General features: G+C 44.1%; 2 protein-coding genes across 5 annotated transcripts; one reads left to right on the top strand and one right to left on the bottom strand.

The window, feature by feature from the left end:
- The first annotated feature begins 12384 nt into the window (after positions 1–12384).
- Positions 12385–17317, top strand: LOC146685625 (cytosolic 5'-nucleotidase 1A-like). Its single transcript, XM_085441683.1, has 6 exons — positions 12385–12484; positions 15361–15456; positions 15632–15755; positions 16207–16338; positions 16442–16623; positions 16883–17317. The coding sequence occupies exons 1-6, from the start codon at positions 12461–12463 to the stop codon at positions 17195–17197; spliced, it is 873 nt and encodes a 290-aa protein (XP_085297809.1). The 5' UTR covers positions 12385–12460; the 3' UTR covers positions 17198–17317.
- A 352-nt stretch (positions 17318–17669) lies between these two features.
- Positions 17670–23624, bottom strand: LOC146685624 (uncharacterized). 4 transcript variants are annotated; one of them, XR_014916814.1, is made up of 3 exons: positions 23437–23624; positions 23238–23314; positions 17670–18325 (listed from the first exon to the last, which is right to left on the bottom strand). XR_014916814.1 is itself a non-coding variant. In XM_085442051.1 (2 exons), exon 2 carries the CDS (start codon positions 22258–22260, stop codon positions 20572–20574), a length of 1689 nt encoding a protein of 562 aa, XP_085298177.1. In that variant the 5' UTR covers positions 22261–23290; positions 23437–23624; the 3' UTR covers positions 17670–20571. The 4 variants fall into 4 exon arrangements, 1 of the variants encoding a protein (XP_085298177.1); XR_014916815.1 differs by having other exon boundaries at positions 17670–18347; positions 23238–23290; XR_014916813.1 differs by having other exon boundaries at positions 23238–23290.
- Between the last annotated feature and the right edge of the window lie 231 nt (positions 23625–23855).

The raw sequence follows: 23855 nt of genomic DNA, 5'->3' as shown, positions 1-23855 counted from the left end.
CACGTCTGCCCCAGCTGGATACCTTTTCTCACACACAATGACGTCAAACATGCTCACCTCACAGAATGGATCAGGAGAAAAACTTTCTTCATCTTCACACTCTGGGACAGAAACACCATATGTTTTTTTTTATGTTGTGTCAGGGATGGATATGTGGTTGCAACGTCTGTGTTCACTAACTTTACTTTCTGTTTCCTGCCCTGCCTAGTCTGTCTTGGACTCAATGCTGCTCCTAATGCCTCTCCATACTCAGCCTTTAATTTCTCCTCCACCTCTGCCTCTGCTCTCTCACGCTCTTCTCTGGCTCTTCTTTCTGCTAACATTCTTGCTCTTTCTAATGCTTTTCTACAGTTCTAAAGTAGTTGCAGTGGATTGAGCTGTGGTTTCATCCTCAGGTTTCACAACTACTGCTTGCAATATTGTTCTTTTAACATTCTGTGCTTCTCTTCTCTTTTGAGCCTGCTCCAGCCACAACTTAGCAACTGCTAACTGCAATTCCTTCCTCTGCTTCGCTTTCCCTGTTTTACCTGCTACACTTACAGCTATTCTTTCTTCAAGCATTTTACACTTAACTTCCACTAATGTCCCTTCAAATCCATATTTTTCACGCCAACAACCTACATACTGCGTGCTGCCCGGTAAAAATTTCTCCATAAATTTTACATCCCCTTCTAAGGCAGACTTACACATTTTATTCCCCATTGTGACAATTCTTTTAAGTTTACGGCAGGTAACACCTTACTCCAAAACCCAGGCTACGTGTACACAACAGGTCACAGAATTACGTTAACACCGCTTTAGGTTTCCTTCTGTGTTGCTGCGTTCACTTTACTGGCACTCACACACGCATATGCTCATTCACACACTTTTTAAGGCCTATAATCTTAAACTCTCTATACCTTTAACGGCGGAGAAAAATACACTAAAGTAAAAATAAGATAAAATAAAAATCAAAGCTTGCGTCAGAACGCACAGCTAGCGTGCTCTTGGACCTGCGACCTATCCGCACAGTCACAGAGCCGCTTCCTCTAGGTTCGTGTGGACCCGCGCAACCAACGCACTCCCGTGCTCGCGTGAAACCGCGCAGCTACGGAGCCGTTTCTTTTGTTTAATAGCTTGTGTCCTGCCCGCACAACTAATGGACCTGCGTCCTAAACGCACAGTCTAACGCACTCCCGTGCTCGCGTGAAACCGCGCAGCTATGGAGCCGTTTCTTTAGTAGCCTGCGACCTTCCCGCACGGCTGGCGCACTCCCGTACCTGCGAGAAACCGCACGGTCACGTAGCCGCTCTCTATTGTTTTAGGTTCGCGTGAAACCGCGCAACCAGCGCTCCCCTGGACTCGCGTGTACCCGCGCAGTCTCAGTGACGCATAAGGCCTTTTCTACTCACTGTTTGTTTACGTTCATGGGAAGAGTCTCTAGATCCCGTCAATCGTCATCCATCCCGAGGGGAGGTCAGGCGCAAACTTCCCGGCCTGGTAACAAAGCAAAGTGAAACACCAGGGCTTTACGTCAATCATCCCAGACGTTGCGGTGGCGTCCTCTCCCTCTCCTCGGTGGATGCAATGTGTTAGGCTCCGGCTCCGAAGGACCAAAAGATGTTGGGTCTAAAGTCAGACCCCGCTGATCCCAGAACTCATTCCCGTGAAAGAAAAACAAGGCAACAGCGATCGATCGTTTTACTTGCAAGGGAGGCCTTGTCGGTATCTCAGCTCCTCACAAATGACCTCCACGACGGCCCCCTCTCGCTCCCTTTTATTGACAACGTTCACACAATAAACAATAGTTTACAACACATACCTACCCCCGTAACCCCCCTTGGTTACAAAGACAAGGCACTGTGTGTGTGTGTGTGTGTGTGATCCTGCTGCATATAACATAAAAGCACAGTAGGAACATCCTTGGTCATAAAGAGGGTAGTCTCCCCCACACCCTAGATGGTTCACCCTAGATAACACAGTGAAGCCATACAAAGGGGAGGAAGTTTGCCAACATCAAACAAGGGTGTTCCTGTGATAAAAACACTACCACCCCCCCTCCCAGAATCTTAAGGATTTGGGGAGGGGAGGACAGAAAGAATTCTTTAATACTATGTACAAATGGTAAACATAAAAATGACAAACATTTAACATTTCAACTTAACAGTCACATTAGAAAGGTATAGTTGTGGTGGACGACTAGAGGGCTCCACTCACACCCAGTGTTAAGGAAGTGTGTTCCTGTGTTTTGTGGCGCGATATGCGCAGTTGATGTTGGAGAGGAATAAAGGAGTGAGAACTGAGAGCTCTGTGTCGTTGATGCTTACCTCCACATTGGTGACCCCTGACTCGAGCATGCAACGGGCTGCAGATAACGCAGACTCTGCTATGGATGCAGCTACGTTCACTGTGGTGCTGAAACTGCCGGACTTTTGGCTCCATGACCCCCCGTCATGGTTCGTACACGTGGAGGCTCAGTTCGCCCTTCGCGGCATCTCGGCTGACGACACGAAGCATCACCATGTGGTGGCCTCGCTCGACCAGGAATATAAATAAAAAAATAAAAAAATAAAATAAAATACGCCGCCCTTAAAGAGCTGCTTCTTCGGCGCTATGCCCTCTCCGACGCTGAACAAGCCGAAAAGCTCCTCAACCTGTCAGGCTTGGGTGGCGGTACCGCGCTCGAGCTCATGGAGAACATGCTATCGTTGCTCGGGGCGGATGACGGGGGATTCCTCTTCGCGCACCTCTTCATCTGCCAACTACCGGCCACCGTGAGAGCTGTCCTCGCAAACTCCCCGCTTCTGCCTGCAAAGGATTATCGCTCCCTGGCTGAAGAAGCGGATCGCATTCTCCTGGCTAGCCGCACTTTCGACGTTCACGCCCTGGCTACGGACTCGCCAGCGGCACCTTCCACGCCTCCACCTGCCTCCTCCGGAGCATCTGCCCCCTTGCTGACGGCAGGGATTGCTACACGTTGGCACCGCGGAAAGAGCATCTGTTTCTACCATAAGCGATTTGGCGACAGAGCGTGTTGCTGCCTGCTGCCTTGCGCTTTCACGGCCCAGGGAAACGGACCCGCCAGCGCGCCGTAGCAGCCGCGACCGCTGGCAATACAGAAAGGCTGCTCTTCATAGAGGACTCGCGCTCCGGGAGACGTTTTCTCGTGGACTCCGGCTCCCAGAAGACCCTCCTTCCCCTACCGCTGCCGACGGACAAGCAGCGAACTGTGGGCCGCAGCTCATTGCAGCTAATGGCTCTCCCATCAAAACGTTTGGGGAAAGGTTGGTGACTGTTTGTTTTCATGGCCGGGATTTCCAGTGGAACTTTGTTGTCGCCGCTAGCTCTGTACCTATTTTAGGTGCTGATTTCCTGTGTGCTCATGGACTGCTTGTCGATGTTGCTAACAGACGTTTAATTGATGCTCTCTCGTTTTCTTTGCTACCCTGTTTTACTCGGGCCGCCGAGCCCCTGATTCGGGCTAATGTAGTGACCTCCGGGGATGCTTTTCAGCGTTTGCTTTTAGACTTTCCATCGCTGTCTGTCCCAAATTTCTCTAGCACGGTAACAAAGCATGGGGTTGAGCATTATATTCCCACGGTCGGGCCCCCGGTGTTCGCGCGCGCACGCCGCCTTGACCCCGCGAAACTGTCCGTCACTCGGGAAGAGTTTGCAGCCATGGAGCGCCTTGGCATTGTACAGCGTTTGAACAGTGCATGGGCCTCTCCGCTTCACATGGTGCCCAAATCGGACGGTCGGTGGCGGCCGTGCGGAGATTTCCGCCATTTAAATAATGCCACGGAGAATGACCGTTACCCCATCCCCCACATTCAGGATTTTTCTGCCAATCTCGCCGGAACGTCGATTTTTTCTAAAATTGACTTGGTGCGGGGGTATCACTAGGTTCCCGTGCGCGCCGAAGACGTTCCTAAAACCGCTGTCATTACTAGGGATGGGTATTGATAAGATTTTAACAATTCCGATTCCATTTTCGATTCTGTTTAACGATTCGATTCTTTATCGATTCTCTTATCGATTCTTATTTTTAAAAAAGGAGAACACTAAGGTCGATTAGCTTAGAACTTTGTTTTTTATCTTCTCTTTGAACAAGATAGAAATTTAGGAGTAACATGGCCTTACAAACCCAACAGTGAGATCTTAAGAGATCCAGCCTACGGCTCTTCAATGGGGTGTCACAGGGTCCCCAGGAAAAAAAATGTAAATGTAAAATAATAAAATTGTCAGGGTCCTGGGACTGGGCGACCCAGGATCCCTGGGCAGTCATGGACCTGTGTATTATTATGTATTTTTGGTGTCGTTTCCCCTTCTCTGTGCGTGTACATATGTGTTTCTCTGTGCTGTGTTAGTCTGTGTCCCACTCATATGTTTAGGTGAGGTATGGGTGTGTATGTCTGCGGGTGTGCCTGGAGGATGGAGCTCGGCCACCTGCAGGCCTGAGGGGTGTGGCCCTGCGGAGGGACTGGCCACACCCGAAGCCACACACCTGCCGCTGATCGGGGGAGCTACTTAGGAGAGTCTTGGAGCTCCCACCGACGCGGGATCATTGCATGAGACTCCACGTTAGTCACCCCGTCTAGGTTTTGTCTTAAAGTGTATGCCTGCCATTCCTAAGTGTCCTGACAGCTGCCGCTATTGTTTCCCACAGGTGGAGCGTGGAAGGCTTGGGAGAGCAGCGAGCACCGGGGGGTGCTGACACGGGAGCAGAGAGCACGAGGGAGACACGACATGGGAGTCTGGGGAATACACTGGGGTTTATTGTTACTTTCCATCACTGTAAATAAACGCACTGTTTATACACAGAGTACCGCGCCTGGGTCCTCCTTTTCCCCACATCCCCACGGTCTGCCAGCCAGACCGTGACAAAAATAAATATTCTCCTGTAGCAATAACAAAGTGTAACATAAATTATTCTGTAGCAATTACACAAGAATATCCAGTAATGTCCCTGCCTACAATTAAACACATTCACTTACCAAAGTGAAATCGGGGGCATCTGCTGTGGCAAATGGGTGCAAGCCTTTGACCACAAACTTAGTCACTGCTCTGTGACATTCGTCTATCCTGGCCTGAAAGGAGACGCTACCGGTAGACTGCAGCAAGAACTGCCAGCATCTGAGCCAGACTCTGTCTGTCTCTCTCGTCATGGTCACCTACACAGCAAATTCAAAAGTGTTAAATTTTTTGGTGTTAATAGTCTCCTTGCAAAAGTAGAGTTAATTTTACTCTAAGCAGAGTCACATTCTTTTAATGTAACTCTGAGGTGAAAAATGATAGTAGTTAAAATCGAGTGTTAAAAATGAGTGTTTCTCTGTCAAATCTGGAGGTGTTAAAATGGAAACATTAACGCTTGACGTCTTAACTCTGAACTCCTACAGGGGCTATGACACCAACAGAGTAAATTCACAGACTCCGCCCCCAGCACGGCTCCAATCGAAGCTGAAGTGAAGCCGTTTCAGAACATTTTGCTCTACATATTTGAGTTGTTTGCCATGCTTGGTAAGTCATTTTTTCAAAGATTGTTTCAATTGTTATTAGCTTTTACTTCTGTGGCTCTTTGGAGTTGAGACAAAGCTGTGTGAAAGGCATTAGCCATGTTGCTCGGTGATAGCATAACATTCTGTTTTAGCTAGCTGAAAGGTATTGTTTGCAGGCAAATACCACAGCACTGAAAAAAGCTTGCATGTGAATTTTCAGTCAAACCTTTGGTCAAATACACCTAAAACAATGTCTAGAATGTGAAATGTTGGTATAATGGTGCTACTTGAAGCCTGAAAACGATCGCCCATAAAAAATAAAAAAAACGAGCAAACAGCAGTAGCAGACGTCCTGACTGGATTCTACATTAGCATAGATCCCTCCAGAGTTTTGTGCACACGGTTTAGGTAAAAATGAAAAAGGTTGAGGTTTTACATTTAGTTCAGTATTACCTGTTGCCTGTGTCCTTGTCTTTTGGGAAAATACTTTACACAAGTAATGGCTCAAAGAGGATTCCTTTTTTTTTTTTTCCTGTGCTGCAATTGTTTACTGGATTATTTGTGCCATTAATTAGTGTCAACTAATTTTTATTCAATCTCCGCACAGGATATGCTTGTGAAGATGGAATATGGGGGAGAGCAGAAGTGCGTTGAAGTTCCACAAAGGGATGAATGAAGGACATGCATATTGTATTGAAGAAATAAGTGATGAGAATGCTGTTATTTGCATTTACCATGTCAGACCTTTGATAAACAAAATTCTAATGAAAGTGAGAACATGTATACTGTTACATCTTTCAGAAAATGTTTTGAAATTGTGGTGCACAGTTCAGAATAAATGTTTTTCAAAAATCATTGCGTCTTTTTAGTAAATGTTTATTTCCAAAAGAAATTTCTAGAAGTTCAGAACAGTAAAATTCCCGCTTTTTAGAATGAATTAGAAGATAACTCTTACGTAGTTAAACTAAAATACTCTTTGAGAGTTAATATATAAACTCTTAACACCAAGTGTTAAATTATCAACTCCAGACAGATTTGGTGTTTAACACTAAATCAGAGTTAACGTACCAACTCTCCAAAAAGAGTTAAATTAACTAGAGATGGACCGATCCGATATTACGTATCGGTATCGGTCCGATACTGACCTAAATGACTGGCTCGGATATCGGAGAAAAATAAAAAATGTAATCCGATCCATTAAATATCACGAAAGCACCTCACAAAACTTGCAACACGCCGTAACTCACCTCAGAACGTTAGCATGTCGGAGCAGTATGCATCACGTGATAGAGCGGCTGTGGCATGCGGGACCTGTGGTCTGGATAGCATTTGGAGCTTCGCTAGCAACCCCGCATTTCATCTCCGACAAAGTTATCCCCGAGAGAAGTAAAGCAAGTGTGTAAGTCCATCTCTGAATGTTTGTAACGCATTCCTGCGTTAAGCTTAACGAGCGACTGCCTCTCGCTCTCCGGTAGAGATGGACCGATCCGATATTACGTATCGGTATCGGTCCGATACTGACCTAAATTACTGGATCGGATATCGGAGAAAAATAAAAAATGTAATCCGATCCATTAAATATCACGAAAGCACCTCACAAAACTTGCAACACGCCGTAACTCGCTTCAGAACGTTAGCACGTCGGAGCAGTATGCATCACGTGATAGAGCCGCTGTGGCATGCGGGACCTGTCGGTGGTCTGGATAGCATGTGGAGCTTCGCTAGCAACCCCGCATTTCATCTCCGACAAAGTTATCCCCGAGAGAAGTAAAGCAAGTGTGTAAGTCCATCTCTGAATGTTTGTAAAGCATTCCTGCGTTAAGCTTAACAAGCGACTGCCTCTTCTTGCTGCTACTTCAATCATGAAACTGCTTAATGATCAGCTGATCGGCTTTTCTGTCGCGAGTCCGTCTCTCTTGTTTGTTTTTGGCCCACTTCACGCCAGAAAGAGGAAACCAGCGGCTGAACAACAGCAGCACGTTTAAGCTTGATAAGCTGTTGTTAGAATTTATTTATTATTGCTTTCTACACAGTGTTGGGGAGTAACGGAATACATGTACCGCCGTTACGTATTTAAAATACAAAATATGAGTAACTGTATTCCGTTACAGTTACCGTTTAAAAAGGTGGTATTCAGAATACAGTTACTTTGTTGAAATAAATGGATTACACTGCGGTACTTTCCTGTTTCATATTGTCGCGGGTCAGGACTGTTTGGGTTTTGTTTGACAGCTACGTTCTGTTGTTCCAGGCGGCAGCGTTACGGTTGCCATGGTTACAGGGCGACGCTCTCTCTCTCTCTGCGACTGTGTGTTTCCTGGGTGAGAGAGCGCCTTTTCGTTGTTGTTGTTGTGCTAAGCTAACAGGCAGAATGCTACAAGCATAGCTCTAAGGAATGTAGCATCATGGGCAGTGTAGTCCGTGTTTCAGGGAGAATGGACTGCCATACACGTTATGGGTCTGTGAGCGCGAGGAGGGAGAAAAAGGGGAGTGGAAAGGTACGAGTTGTCATCGAGGAAAAACGGGAGCTGGAAGCATGTAAATATAATAATAACCACTTCAGCCAAGAAGAGTGCCTGACGAGCCCAGTTGTAAGTAAGCTATTAAGACTCGACTGTACACTGTGTTCGTGTTTTCCTCCGAAAACAATAAGTTCCGTTGGAGCAGTCTTTCAACGCCTCTCTCTGTCAAGCAAACTTGACCCACACAACAAAGTAAAGCTATTTTTCGGCTACGAGCCGACAGGGACCCCGCCGTATTAGTCAGAGGTCCCTTTACTACAGTTCGGAGTCGCGGACCTTCAGTAATAGTAATAAATCACACAGCAATAGTACATTCACGTTGTTGTAAAAAGCATGATAATATATTATCGGCCAGCCCCTCCGGGTCCCTGGGGAATTCTTACCTGAGAGCCCTCCCCCATGTTTCGATACATCTTTGTTGCCTTTTCGCCCCCCAAGAGACTCATTTCCTGTTCCTGTGCACCACTGCCTGCCTGACACTTTTGTTCCGAGTTCGTTGGACTCTGCTTGTTTCGTTTTCGTCAGGCACAATGCCCATAGGACTCCGCTGCGTCCACCATATGACGGGCCATACAGGGTTCTTAAACCAGGCAACAAACATTTCATTTTGGACTTTGGCGGTCGGCAGGAGGTTGTCTCTGTTGACAGCCTTAAGCCTGCACATGTTATGCAAGAGGCAAGAGGATCAGGTGGTCCCGGCCCAGGCCCCTCGCCGTGGCCGCCCACCTGCCACCGGGCTGACCCACAATCAACGGAGTCCGAGTCGTCTGCAGTTTTTTCTGACTGCCGGTGCCAGCCTCGCTCCCGGGCTGGGTTGCCCTCTGTCAGTTCCCCACCCGCCCCGGTTCAGCCGTTCCGGCCGTTTGCTTAAGCCCTGGGTCCTGGACTAGTTCTGCTGGGTGTTCGGGGGGGGGGGGGGGGGGCATGTGTGGTGGACCACTAGAAGGCTCCACTCACACCCAGTGTTAAGGAAGTGTGTTCCTGTGTTTTGTGGCGCGATATGTGCAGTTGATGTTGGAGAGGAATAAAGGAGTGAGAACTGAGAGCTCTGTGTCGTTGATGCTTACTTCCACATAGTACTCATCCACAACTATTTTCAGTTGCCGAAGATATAGGATTCAGAAAGTTTATTCATGCAGGCCCATATGACAGAGAATATGCATGTTCTTTTTTTTCATATTTTAATTTATATTTAATTGTGTTGTGGTTTGCAGTGTTTTGTGTTGTTTCACTTTAAATTTATTTAAAAAGAAAAACCTGAAAATTTAAATAGTTAAAAGCTGAACTGTGAATAGTTGGTTTTTGTAAAATATGATTTATTTATTACATTTTATGTGTAGTGAATAAATAAAAGTATATTTACGGTGGCCCCTAGAGAGAAAGCACGTACAAACCCCGAACCACGTAAAAACTCCAAAACATGTAAAAACTCCATAGCACGTACAAACTCCGAAGCACGTACAAACTCCAAAACACGTAAAAACTCCAAAACACGTACAAACCCCGAAGCACGTACAAACTCCAAAACACGTAAAAACTTAGAAGCATGTAAAAACTCCAAAACACGTACAAAACACAACAGAAGTGCTCCAGGATGCTAGGCGCAATGTTGAGCTTTTGTTACCTAGTGGCTACACAAGCCAGGAAGTACCAATGACCGGATTTGGTGTGTGGTAGTAACAGGTAAATGAACTTTTTTATTTTATTTGAATATATATGAGTGCTTGTGTATAAATACACAAACCATACACATATGCTTTCAATTGTGTAATTTAAGTGATCTAGGTAGCTCTGTTTTGGAAGTTCAGTTAACGCTAGAAATATGTTTTGGAGTTTGTACGAGCTTTGGAATTTGTACGTGCTTTTTGGAGTTTGTACGTGCTTTGTCTCTAGGTGCCACCGCATATATTTATATATAAACATATATAAATAAAACCACTTTTTTTTACATTAGTAATTCCTTTTGTGCATAATTTTCTATTATTGTTAATAATAAATTAATTAAAGCAACAAAACAACCTGAAGAGCCGGTTCGGAGCCGAAAGAGCCGGCTCTTTTTAGTGAGTCGAGCCGAAAGAGCCGGTTCTCTAAAAAGAGCCGGAAATCCCATCACTACAGTAAAAACTCCGGACCTGTGACATCATCAAGTACGCTGGTGTTCCAATTGTACTCCCGTGCGGTCTCGGCAAGTCCAGTCTCGCCGAGAACGCGAGTATGTACTTGCTTACTTAGAACTGAGAAAGGTCCAGTGAGTGATTCGTAACAGGAAGGGAGGGGGTGAGTGAGTCAGTGATTCGTAACAGGAAGGGAGGGGATGAGTGAGTCAGTGGCTGTATCCCAATTCAGGGTACACGGCAGTGCACTACAGGCATAAATCTAGACCCCTAGATAAAACATTATGGCATTATAGCAGTGACAACTCCTCCACAGTAGCAGGTGGGATTTTTCTTTTTTGAGGACGGCTCCTTTTACCTTTCAATATGGATGGTCTGTTTATGTTTTGATCAAGAGCCTTTTTTTGGGCAGCTGAAGAGGAGAAGTCTATCTTATGGCCAACCACTGACTGTATCTTGGTCACATTACCCAGCAAAACCCAGTATGCAGGTTCATCTGTAACAGTCCTTGTGCCACGATCAACACTGCTGCTTCTACATTAAACAGAAGAGCAATGACGTGGGTACAGGTCTCCGCGACTCCGGCCTTACAGGTGCAGTGGGCGGCTTCAACCTTCCCTATGATGCTCACAGTGACCCATGGCTGCAATGCTGGTTCATTCAGTCTTTGAGAGTGCAGGACCTGAAACACAGACAAAGTTCATTTAAAGACAAGAACTATGAGTCAAGGCCGACATAAATGTGTTTAATCTACTTTATCATAAATGTAACAAAGTGTTTAGAAAGTTTGCACACACATGTAATTTTTCATTTCTTTATGTGTCCATCTATAGAACGCTGCATGTTATAGTGTAAATCTGCCTGTTCTCTGTCAGAAACCTGCCTGCAGAAAATGAACCTAAAGCATGTAATGCAAGGATGTAATCACTTTAGAGATGGAGAAAGCATAAAGTGACAATTATGAATCACTTAATATGATAAGGAGATTCTGCAGGTCATTAATCGATGTATAAAACTAAAATAAAATGTATTTTTAGTGACACAAGATACAAATATGGAAGCAAGATGTATAATTAGAATTATTTATAATAAATATGAATTAATAATGAATCAAATGCATCCTTCATTTCCCTGAATTCACTGTACCAGTGCACCTGCACATGTGATGTGACAATAGAAGTGATTTGATTTGAGAGTTCAAACTCACTGCTGTAATAACGTATAATGATTAATATAATAACTATGATATTGGCCATATTATATTTACACTGACTTTAGTCTCATGAACAACATTAACTAATTGTTATTTACTAGCTAATCTTAAATGACTGTTCAGTACAGAAATGAAGCCCAACAATCATGTTTTACAGTCCTGTGGTCTCAGCCTTAGATACTTATTAAATCACACAGAGCTCATGTAGAAACAAACTAACAAACAAAATATGTTCTCCTTCATTTCTGTCAACCACACGTTTCCAGCTATCATGGTTGCTAGACAACCTGGGCAGCGCGACGGAGGCTAGACCGTCCCATTTCACAAGCCTCGCACTTCCGGCCTTAGCGGTCTTTGAGTACGCGGCCCTTGAGGACCGTTGAGGCTGCGTACTTTAAGGCTGCAGACCCTGAATTGGGATACAGCCAGTGATTCGTTCAACTCGTTTGAGCTGTGAGCCAGGAGGGAGGGGGTGAGTGATTCAGCACAGCAAAGGAGGGGATGAGTGAGTGAGTGATTCGCCTTACCCTATGATTCAGCCTAGCAAGGGAGGGGATGAGTAAGTCAGTGATTCGTTCAACTCGTATGAGCTGTGAGCCAGGAGGGAGGGGGTGAGTGAGTGAGTGATTCGCCTTATGCTATGATTCAGCACAGCAGGGGAGGGGGTGAGTAACTCAAATGTGCTGTTAGCATGCTAGCTAAGCGATGCTACTGTGAACTGAGGAGCTATTGTCTTGATGTGAGCTTCTACTCAGGGTTTTTTCTTCTAGTTCAGAGCAGAAATGTTTTTGTTAAGAAACTGGCTGTTGTTTTTTTCCCCCCACAATTTTAATTATAAGATAGATATGTTTCTACTAATGGAATTAGTTTGCTAACAGCAACAGGGATGAGTCAGTGAGTCAGTTGCGCTTGTGAATCATGATTCACGAGTCAGTAAAGTGATTCTCGAGTACTGAACGATTCGTTTACGAATCGAACATCACTAATCAATACAAATGGCATGGCAACAGGGTCCAAAGGCTCCACAGGTTCTGCATCATGACGTAGCTTTTCTAGTTAGAATAAAAAGGAAGAACAGCAGTTCTGCAGTCAGCAAACAGAGGAAATTCAAGTTTATTTCTATCTTTAAGAAGCACGATGAGTGAGTGCAGAACTTCTACAGTAAGTCAGTTTTTAATGTATTAATATATGCTGGTGTGTGGCAATTATGTAATAGTTTTAACAACTTAGTGAAAGATATATGCTCTGCTGGTGGATGATGGTGTGCCATCCTTTGTGATTTTCTTTTCACTATGTCAGAAAGCTGTGCACTATTAACAAGAAAATATGTCTGTTATAGCAGTTTTAATGAATATTTCTATAACTTCGTCATCTTTTGAAATAAGGTATAAAATTGTGTTAAGTAATCAAGAATAATAAAAAAGATATACAGTTATGAAGAGAGTCAGTGAATTGTCTTCCTGTAACCGACACCAATTCAATTCAATTCAATTTCTTTATTGTCCCACAAGGGGAAATTAGTTTAGCAGCAGCCAGCTGCTGCAGTAATAATGTGAAACATGCTGTGGTACACTAACTGAGTTATTTAAACGTTGCATGAAAATCCTCTGCTGGATAAACAGGTTATTTTGCTACACTGTGATGGATTAAAAGGTCACAGTTATGTTACATCAAGTGTAGCACAGATTCATATGAATTTTTGCTGATGATGCTGAGATTCATTCTCTGAATTCCACCTTCATACCAACTGTATAGTGCCCAGTGTTGGGCAAGTTACTTTGAAAAAGTAATTATTTATAGTTACTAGTTACTTCTTCAAAAAAGTAAGTGAGTTCGTAACTGAGTTACAAGATTCTAAAAGTAATTAATTACTTGAAAAGTAACTATTGCGTTACTTAAAAAAATTGTTTAACTCTCTGGTGTCCAGGGTATAATTGGTCATTTTTTAATACATTTGATGTTTCCTCTACATTTCACTTTTAAAAACTAATTACTTTGCCTTGTTTGGTATCATCCTTTTCAGCACAACCTCACGTGTCTGAATTTACAGTTATGTTTTCATTTTGACATACTGTATTAACACAATTGATCTAAAATAAGACAAAAAACATAAAATCCGAGTAGAAAAAGTTATATTTTTTACTGTAACAACCACAAATATGTTTATTGAATCATATTTCATAACTTTAAATGCAAATATAAATTGTCAATTTTAAAATCAAATGCACAAGTTTTGCAAACAACAAAGTTATTTGCAGTTTCAATAAGATGCCACACAAATTATTTGTGCCACTCCAAAATAATAATTTCTGTCCACTATAAAGGACAACATTACAAGCCTGACAGCAGGAGGTGTCAGGCTCCTACCTGGAGACAGCAGTCGCCTCATTGTTCTGACACACAACACAAAACCATCCCCAACACTACACGCTAACTACAGAAGATTAACTACACACTCCAAACATGCTAAACATCGCAAATCTCTCACATCTCAAAATTCGCTCTCTCTCTTTTTCTGCTGTCTTTCTCTCTCACCCTCTCTCGCCGTCACTCCTAAAACTTCCCCCTCTTCCTAAACAACCAAATGTCAAGTTGCCCATTTTTTTTGATTAGTTGACATGGTTCATTTTTCCACTAACACGAACGGGCTGTTTTTTGTTTTGTGTTTTTTATTTTTTGCTCATAAGCAGAGAGTGCTTGCTAGCGCTGTGCTCAGACAGTAAACATGACGAAACTATTGAGGAAAAAACACACATATATATTGTTTATCATGACTCTGGTTTTACGTGGCCTATCAACACAATTTAAAAACTGGTATATATCACCTTGTTGCTTTGTCATCTTAAAGTGGTCGTGTGATTGGCTTACCACGACTACTTTATTCTTCCTCAGTCAAACAGCAGCACTCATGCGATTGTTTTGCCCCCTTAGCTCCAGGTGTTGTGCTAGACAGTGATCGTGATTGCCGTCCGCAGGAGCGCGCACAGCTGCGTAAAGCTGTAGCGCCCAGATTACTTATTTAATCTGATATAAGGTGCGGTAAGCTGAACACAGCTTCAGCCGTCTGTTTGTTGGAAAATTTTAACGCGACCGCACCACATTTTCTTGTTAGTAACTGTAACTAACAGAAGGTTGAATGCTACATGAACAGTATAGAAACTTATACAAACTTACAAACACTGGTATCAGAGCTCAAATAGAATTCACCTATGAACTTTGGGGCCTTTTATACACTGCAGCACACCTACCCTGCAGCTGAGCCAGGAACCACACCTCCGCCACACACTCATCCGAGTTTGTGTGTTTTTCCGTCTGACCAGATGCAGCTTTCTGCAGCATCTTTTAAACATCCTTATACTCTGTGGCAGGACGTGGTCTGTGGTGCCACTACAGGGGCGGCACACACCTGAGCGCCATCACAATCACACCTCACCGACTTAAAAGCTGAACTAGGTCCTGCAGTGTTGTTGTTGTTGGTAATGTGTGTTTGTGAACGGCAAACGAGTGTTAACAACAAGATGCTGGAAGCACGAGCATGAAAGTATGCAGTGTGATGTTTAATTACTCATCACCACAATATATTTATGTGTTGAACAGAAATCATATCCTTCCTTGTCACTAAAAAACAATTCTGTAGGACGATTTTCACTAACTAACTCAGATTGATTCTCAGATTGATTGTTAGGAAAAATTGTGGGAAACAGAAAGAAAGTGGGAGAGTATAAAGAGTTATCACACCAGACCCAAGAGCAGAAGACAAAAGTGAATGGAAGCTGTGGCAACTCAGTGAATAAAATCCAGTCATTTTCATGAAGATCTTCTAGACAGAGAAAGATTTAAGGTTGAAAACTGATTCATAACAAGTTCCTACAAAAGTACAGATAAAGCATTAAATCAGCAAGCAAGAAGTGCAAATAGTGAGATAACATACTGTATGAGTGCAGAGGTCAAATAAGAAAATTGTTGACAATTTATTTTTAAACTATGCAAAAGAATGTCTTTATTGAATTGTGGGAAACATTTTTTTTCTCCTTCAGTCTGAACCAGAGATCCCCGTCACCATTGCCATGTCTTCAGGACTCCTCTTCAAGCAAGAACAGCAGGGCTATGGCCCTGCCTTCCAATTTGTTGAGGTCATATATTATGAGGGGAAAAACACATACACAAAATTGCATGTAGTGGTTATGTGAAAGATGAGAATATACCACATAAGACAAAGCACCACAGAAACCTGCACACAAATACTGCACTCACACAGTTACTTAACATTCACTCGAATTTAATTTATCTTCCTTGTCCTGCTCTCAGGCTCTGAAGGCAGTCAATGCTGAACTCACAAACCATTACCCTGACAGTGAGGAGCTCTTTAAAGTCAAACTCATCAATGACAGCTCATCATCAGACTTTCTCATGAATCGGATCCGTGAACATGGTGAGTTTATGATACCTCCAAACACACTTACTATTATTTCAAATACATGTGTCTTATGAGGAAACTTCTAAATTTTGAGAAAATGGATAAATGGAAACAATTAGACTGAGACTGAGACAATCTTTCCACTTCTAAGTGATTCTGATCAACTCTTGTTTACCCCAATACCTTTTCTAAATCATTCAGGCTTCATTTGTACAGCACTTTTCATGCCCTTCAAATTTTTAAATAGATTAATGACAGGCTTACAATAAGACAACAAAAACACTAAAACAGAATCTTATAAAGTAGAATACACTTGAAAGTGTAAGTACTCTAAAAGCAAGTCAATACAAAAATAATAGATATAAGTAAGTAATAGTAACACTATTGCTAACACTACTCTGATGAATCTAAACAGATTTGGTAAATCAGATTGTCCAGCAGCCTTTTCATTCCTTCTTGTTTGCAGGGCTGGAAGAACTTATCACTCTGGTACCTGTGACTGAAGATCAACCTGTGAATGAGTTAAAAAACAACAACAAAACCCACCTGTACCTGTCTGATGAACCAGGGTTGAAGGTTCAGGAAGCTTTGAATGAAGGTAAAAGTGTTAAATGTGGTGCTAATTTTAAGACAAAGTGCAGTTTCTGCTGTTGTACTTTAATGACTCTGTGTGTTACTGTGAATGAATGTCCCTACATCAGGTGTAGCAGCTGCTATCATGTTCACCCCAACAAACATCATCACAGAGTCTGAGAATCAGCTGCGTGTTGCCTTTGATGGCGACGCTGTCCTCTTCTCTAATGAGTCAGAGCTCGTGTTCCAGAATGGACTACAAGAATACTTGAAGAATGAGAAGCAAAATGTCGAAATTCCAATGAACGAGGTATGAAAGATAGATGATAGAAACACATTCCGTCGTCTTTTAATATTTTTCAAAAAAACAACTAATTTAACTATATGGTTACAGTTATGTTGGCCTTCTGCACTGTTGTAAGCAATATATATTTAATAATAGAAAAGAAAATCTTTGCTAATTACATTCACATAAACTGATATCAGCTAAATTATCCAAATGCACTTTCCTGCTTTGACCAGATTGTCATGTGTTGAGTCTCTGCTCTTCTTCTCTTTTCTTTATTCAGGGACCATTCAAAGGATTCTTGGAGGTTTTAATAAAACTGCAGAAAAAGTTGCATAATAGAGGCCTGTACAAGAAGTGTCCCATTCGTACCTACCTGGTGACATCTCGAGGGGCAGGCTGTGACGGCTACAGAGCTTTAAACACTCTGCGCACCTGGGGTGTGGAGCTTGATGAAGCTGTGCTTCTGGGAGGGAGTAAGAAAGGTCCTACACTGCAGAGGATCAAGCCTCACATCTTCTTTGATGACCAGCAGTGTCATGTTGATGCTGCATTGGAGGTCGGCACAGTGGCATGTCTGGTGCTCTCACCAAACTAACAATAAATAGCAATCTGTTGATTGGATTTTATAACTGCTGGAAATATGTGAACTTGAAAAGTATGTTTCCATAATGCTTCATAAATGCAAATAAATTAACAAACAAACATCTTTATCTCATCTGTGGTCTGTTGTGTTTTTTTTCTACAGTATCAATGTTTTATAAATTTTGAATTCTATCAAATGCTTCTTAGTAAATCAGCTGTTTGTGAAAATCAGCTGATGGTTTTCTTTTCACTGTTGAGTGAAAAACAAACCACTTCAACACCTGAATGAGCAGATCAGAAGGGATGGCAGAAGTGATGAAAGCATTTTTTGTGACATTATGTTCATAAAAGATATTTTATGTAAAAAAAAAAGTCTGCACTATGTGATAGAGCTGCAATAGCAGACTTGGATTTCCTCACACAGAAACAATATTTCAGGATGAAGATGCAAAGTATTATTATTGAAATATGTGCTGTTAATCAAAAGAGAGTAAGGTTTATTTATTAAGCACTTTTCATAGACAAGCAGTCAAAGCACTGTACAGAAAGGGCTTAAATAAACAGAACTTCAGGTACTCAGTCAGACAATAAAGACAATACAAAAGGTCAAATGTAAATTAAAGTTTAAGATTTAAAAAAAAAAAAAGTCCATCTATGAGCCCGTCTATTACAGTGGCTGTGATCAGAGTTACGTTACATCAAGTGAAATAGAGGTGAATTTGAAGTTAAGCTGATGATGCTTAGATTCCTTCACTGAATTCCACCTTCACACCAACTTTATAGTGTCTAGTATAAAGACATAAACAGGCATTAAAAGATACAAAGGCATTAACAGTATACTGAGTATAGAGGATGGAAATCGGCATTGACAACTCGTGAAAAATACAGAATGTCTGTACCTTTGCAACCTCTGAAGGTTTCTTGCTTTGATAAGACAGGCTGGATTGTTGATCTGCAGGACGGGCACCTCTATACAGGAAGTCTGGTTCAGCTTTTTTATTGAAGTCCAAGTGTATCCCCTGCTTTCCCTCATATGATAAACCCTGAGAAGCACTATAGGTCAGATCTTATCAGTCACACCAGTTAGCAGCAGCTCCCCTCTTGATCATTGCACTTGTTCACCTGGGATGATTTAAGAGGCCTGGAAAGAAGGCACCAAGGGACTGTAACATTAGAAGGTGGAGTAGCCTGTATGAGCTTTTTAAACTAAAACTGTCACGGCGGGCGCGCCGGTGTGAAGAATGAGGTAGACCCAAGAGCAGACACAGTGGAGACAGAACTAGGTTTCCAAAATAAGGCAAGCCTTTATTGTGGCTGAAGGCATAACAAAAACACTAGGGAACACTGAAACTGGGAAAACTAAGAAGACAGAGAACACTGTAAACTAAAAAGGCTAAGACACTCTGTGAAGGAACTATGGAAAAAACTATAAACACAGAGTAACTAAGCAGGCTATGAAACAGTGTCACAACAAGGGAAACTACGAAAATACAAGGTGAGGATAACAGACGATCTGACACTGACACAAAGACACAAACCAACAAAAAACAAGGAGAGTCCAGGAAAACTGACAAAATCAAACTAAAGCCAACACGAGCCTCAAAAAGTTCAGGGGGCCGACCGTGCGGGCGGCAACGGTGGTGGCGGGCAAGTAGTTCTGGGGGACGACCATGCGGGCGGCAGCACAGGAGTCCAAAGTAAAACAGGTCTGGAGGCCGGCCGTGAGGAAGACTGCGGCAACAGAGATCAGGAGGCCGTCCACGACACCAATGACGTCCGGCGGCCGGCCTGGAAAGTGGCCGGCGATCCCGAGGTGGCGCGGCAGCCGGAGCTGGACCAGGCGATGGCGTAGGCGGAGCAGAAGCTGGACCAGGCGACGGCGTAGGTGCTGCAGGCGACGGAGCCGCAGGTGGTAGAGGTGGCTGGACGGGCTCCTCGGGCCCTCCAGCTGACGAGGCATGAAGCAGCGGGGGTGCTGCGAGGTGCCGAGGCGGCACACCCAGGCATCCAGCTACAGATGCAGGATGAACAGTTATGGAGACCCCTGGCAAAACAGAGAGCTGAACAGGGGGCTGAGCCGTTACTCTGGCAGAAGAAAGATGCCGCTGACTCTCTGGGAAATTTAATGTAACATCACACGATTCATTTCCCACCAGATCGCCCCTGAAAACATTACTCATTTGTTCACCGTCTGGTTCAGAACCCAGAACAGAAATGTCCATGGCAGTCTGAGAAGAAGTGGTGTCGCAGCCAAGTACTATGTGTGTGTTCCCTTCAGAGGTCTGCCTGTCATTGTCCAAATTCATATTTTCATTTTCCTTCACAAACATAAAGTCAGGGTCTTTATTCTCAGTCTTTGGTTCTTTTAACTCAGAAGCAGAAAAACACAAACTCAGATTGGCTGCCTCACCCTCACCAGAATTACATAGATTAATCTTGGACACACAGGCAGCATCAACCCCATAATATTGCCCAGAGTCAGTAACAGTCTCTGCATCAGCTCTAGCGGAAGTTTCGCCATTCCTAGCAAGCAAGTTAACTGTTATGGAAAAACCCTGTTCGAAAGTTGGACCCCCAAGGCTCTCAGTACAGTTCATTTCCTCTAAAGAAACGTCACGTTGTTGTCCTGTGACAGTCTTCACCTGTGACAGGGTTTCAGTCACCAAAGGGGCTAGTTCGACCACATAAGCTGCGTGTATAACTGAACCGTTCATAGAAACATGATTAATCAGTTCATGGCTAGGTTCCTGGACATCCATTAAGTCGGCACAACTGGGTAAAGAAGACTCATTCACGTTCATTTTGCAGTCATGTGGTGGACTTGTAACCTGATCAGAGTCTGTGCTTACAGATACAGCAGTTACACTTACTTCTGATGGGACGGCTGGCACTAGGTTAACGCCAAGAGTCTGAATAAACTCTTCTGTGATTGGTTTGACAGAGCCATTAGATTTAGCAGAGAACACATTAGGCACAAACGAAGCAAAAGTGACGCTGTCAGAGGGGATTGAAGCCTCATTACGCTCTGACTGACAGGAATCATGCGGCTCGGCCTGGTATTTGGCAGTCTCAGGCCTGCATTCCCCAGCTAGCCCCCCACCAGAAGCTGACTTAGACAGAGACTCTGAGTCATCTATGAATGGAGGTGCAGCTAACACAGAGTCTAATAGAGCTGTGGCTGCCAGTGGTGGTGCAGACTCTGAGCTTACTATATCAGTAGTGCTCCCAACCAACACCCCATCCTGAAATGATTTAGAAGAAACAAAAGAACATGATTCCAAATTTACACAAACTGACGGTAAAACATGACCATTAGAGATAGTATCGGAGGCCCAGATCTCAGCCCCAGCATTCACTGCGCCCTGAGGGGTGCTGGAGCTACATGGTTCAGACATGTGTCCCCCCATCTTCTTCTGGGGGGCACAATTCACTTTTAGAGTTCAGAACATAAACCACATTGCCATTACTGTTCTCTTGACCTGGAACACAAAACTCAGGTGAATTGTGCTTGTTGAGTACAGGAGTGAGAGCATCACTCAGAGGTTGCTTTGAATTGTTCTCCTCTGGTTTACACAATTCATAACAAGTAGATGAGTCACAAGATGAATGAGCTGAGGAACAGTCAAGTTGATCACCGGGTACAGACAGGGTGTCATTATTTAAGTCACACCGCTCATGCCCAGAGGTTATATCACCACCCTTCACACCAAACATGAGTTCGTGATCAATACTTTCATCGTTTATTAAGAGAATGGGTGGTGTTGAGGAGCACTGGGTCGCTATTGCTCCTCCAGCACATGTAGAAATTGTCTTTATCTCTGGAGCGTCTGCGAACCCTTCATGACAGTCACATTCCAGAAACTTAGGAAGACTTTGAGGCGAAAGATTGTCACTAACCTCTATTATTAACGGAGTCCGAGAGGAAACGAGAGTTCCACCAACCTCCAGCTGCTGCGGCGACGTGGATGTCGCCTCTTCTTTGAAGAAACCACTGAGGCTGAAGCATTGGCTGTTGGGGAAGTGAGGGGTGGCAGACCCTGGCAGCTCCGAGGGCCCCCCGAGAGCCAGGCGTGTTCCCCGAAAGATGTGCTGACAATCGGGGGTGAGCCACGGCTTTCCCCGGAGCTCCTCCTCTACGTGGGTGCAAGCTGCTTGCTGCCGCTCACAGAGGCCGGACTCCATGATTTCCGTAGTAGGTCTTTCTAAACAACTAAACACTGTACTGTCAGTCTCAGAACATGATTCAGTCATAGTGTCCGGCCCCGGCGAATCAATGCACATCTCGCTCCTCTCTATAGAAGGATTATGAGACACAGACACACAGTCACTCACCCCCAGGGGTAGCGCGGTGCGACGGTGGCGCTGACGCCGGCGCTGACGCCGGTTCTTTCTGGAAGTGGGTACGATGGATGCTGAAGCCACCGAAGAAGAGGGTGATGTGGCGGCGATCTCCTCGTCGTCCTCCCACATCCTTGCCAGAAAAGAGGCAGGTGAAGTAAAGTCCGAGCGGGGTGGAGAGGGCGAGCGGCTGGTCCGAGGCGGTGCAACAGGTGTGAGTTCCTCCTCCGAAATGAGCCAGGGCTTCCAACGAAGCTCGTCCTCCCATAAAGCTAGCAATACCTGCTGTCGCTCATCGTCGTCGAAATCTGTGGCCTCCACCATCTCGGTGCGCTGGGCTGTGCAGCTTGACAGTGGCGGAGACGAACTGTGAGTCGATGGCGGTGCAGCGCTGAGCCTCAGAGACCCTACTCTGACTGCCTCCGGCTCGCGAGGCAGCGGTGACGACAACGACAACCGTTTACGGGTCGGAGTCGTAGGTGCTGAGGCGGCGTTTAACACCCTCTGGGCCAGCGTGCGGGCGCGAAGCTCCTCCTTCAGGGGGGCCAGAGAGTCGAACGCCTCAAAAAGCTGGGGAAACTGTCGGAGCTGCGGCGCCTTCTGGAGGATGGCATCAATGGCCGCCAACCCAGTGGACACCACTCTGGGGTCCGTGCACCCACAGATGCGCGTCATGAGCCGGCTGATCTGTTGCAGCTCCTCCCCAATCTCGTCTGGACTGTCCGCTGGGTCTGACATGGTCAGATCGTACTGTCACGGCGGGGCGCGCCGGTGTGAAGAATGAGGTAGACCCAAGAGCAGACACAGTGGAGACAGAACTAGGTTTCCGAAATAAGGCAAGCCTTTATTGTGGCTGAAGGTATAACAAAAACACTAGGGAACACTGAAACTGGGAAAACTAAGAAGACAGAGAACACTGTAAACTAAAAAGGCTAAGACACTCTGTGAAGGAACTATGGAAAAAACTATAAACATAGAGTAACTAAGCAGGCTATGAAACAGTGTCACAACAAGGGAAACTACGAAAATACGAGGTGAGGATAACAGACGATCTGACACTGACACAAAGACACACTGGGCTTAAATACACTGAGGCAGTCATCAAGGAATTAGAGACAGAAGGGGAACACAACTGGGAGGAATAAGACCTAATGAGACAGGAGGAACAAAGCTAGAAACACTGACATAAGACGGGAACATGAACCTTCAGAGTAAAACAGGAAACAAGACACCACTAAACAAACACGCAGACACGACACAGAGACAGACTAGACACTGAACTAAACCTGCAATAAACATGAGAACACAAAAACCTACGAACTAATCCCTAAACAAGAATAACCGAAACATAGAGTCATAATCATCATTATCATCATAATAAGAAAAGAATCCAAAATGCAAAAACACACCAAAAACATAACTCCTCAAAATACTGGGTCAAACTGACCCAGAACCGTGACAAAAACTACTTAATACTCACATTTATCCCTTTACTCTTTCACAAAGGATTAAGTGTATTGAACACAGTTAGCTGTACTAATGATACACACAAGCTTTACACCATAATAGTTAATTTTAATATAAATGTATAAAAATTATCATCATGAAAACACAACACAATGATTAAAAACAATCTTGAGAGAATAACAAGACTTCCAGTTTTGGCATGAAGCAAATATATGAGTTCTACATGATTTTCAGCTGATGAAACTCACCAACCATCCCACTGCTGCTCCAGCACCAGCAGTAGCTGACAGACCAGCTGCACCTGCAGCACCATGACACAAAGAAGCTGTCAAAAGCATACAACAGATGCAATTATCTAATCTAAAATTATGATATTTTGATGAACTTTTTCTTTTTGCATGTTGTTGCAAGTTAAAATCCTAATGAAACATCTAATTATTAATTTACCTGCTGACTGCAAAGCAGCTGCCACACTTCCAGCTGCCACTCCTCCTCCATCAGCAACTGCAGCAGACGACATCATGCCTGCAGCGTAGGAGCCTGCAGCTATTCCTGCTGAGGTGAAACCAGCATCTCCCAGAAGGGATCAAAACAAGACATGACTCACCGGGGTCCATGTCTTTATCTGCCCTGTGTCTGCTCTGAAATGGGCTGATTTTTATAGCAAGCAAGGTTTCATTTCCTCGGAAACAAAACTTTTGGTTCAGAGCTGAACAACAGAGGGCGACAGAGAGCCACACAAACTGGAGAGTGATTTCTGTTTTTTGTGTTTCTTATCTTTGTTTATATTGGTAAATGCGGTGGTGTTAGTAGTATTTACGAAAGGGTCACATGTATAAAATAAAGAAACCAGTATCTTTGTGGCT

This window comes from Copadichromis virginalis, linkage group LG19, assembly GCF_057382275.1.
Source record: "Copadichromis virginalis isolate Kocher_CV1m ecotype Utaka linkage group LG19, C_Virginalis_male_GT1.1, whole genome shotgun sequence".
Lineage (NCBI taxonomy): Eukaryota > Metazoa > Chordata > Actinopteri > Cichliformes > Cichlidae > Copadichromis > Copadichromis virginalis.
Note: the sequence above shows the minus strand (reverse complement) of the source record. Positions and strands in the feature narration are given on the sequence as shown.

Bases quoted from the DNA above. Each gene is read 5' to 3' on its own strand.
- LOC146685625 (XM_085441683.1), top strand. From the start codon at position 12,461: ATGAGTGAGTGCAGAACTTCTACA. The intron at 12,485-15,360 runs GTAAGTCAGTTT...TTTCTCCTTCAG, and splicing joins GTGAGTGCAGAACTTCTACA to TCTGAACCAGAGATCCCCGT. The intron at 16,624-16,882 runs GTATGAAAGATA...TTCTTTATTCAG, and splicing joins TCGAAATTCCAATGAACGAG to GGACCATTCAAAGGATTCTT.
- LOC146685624 (XM_085442051.1), bottom strand. From the start codon at position 22,260: ATGTCAGACCCAGCGGACAGTCCAGACGAGATTGGGGAGGAGCTGCAA.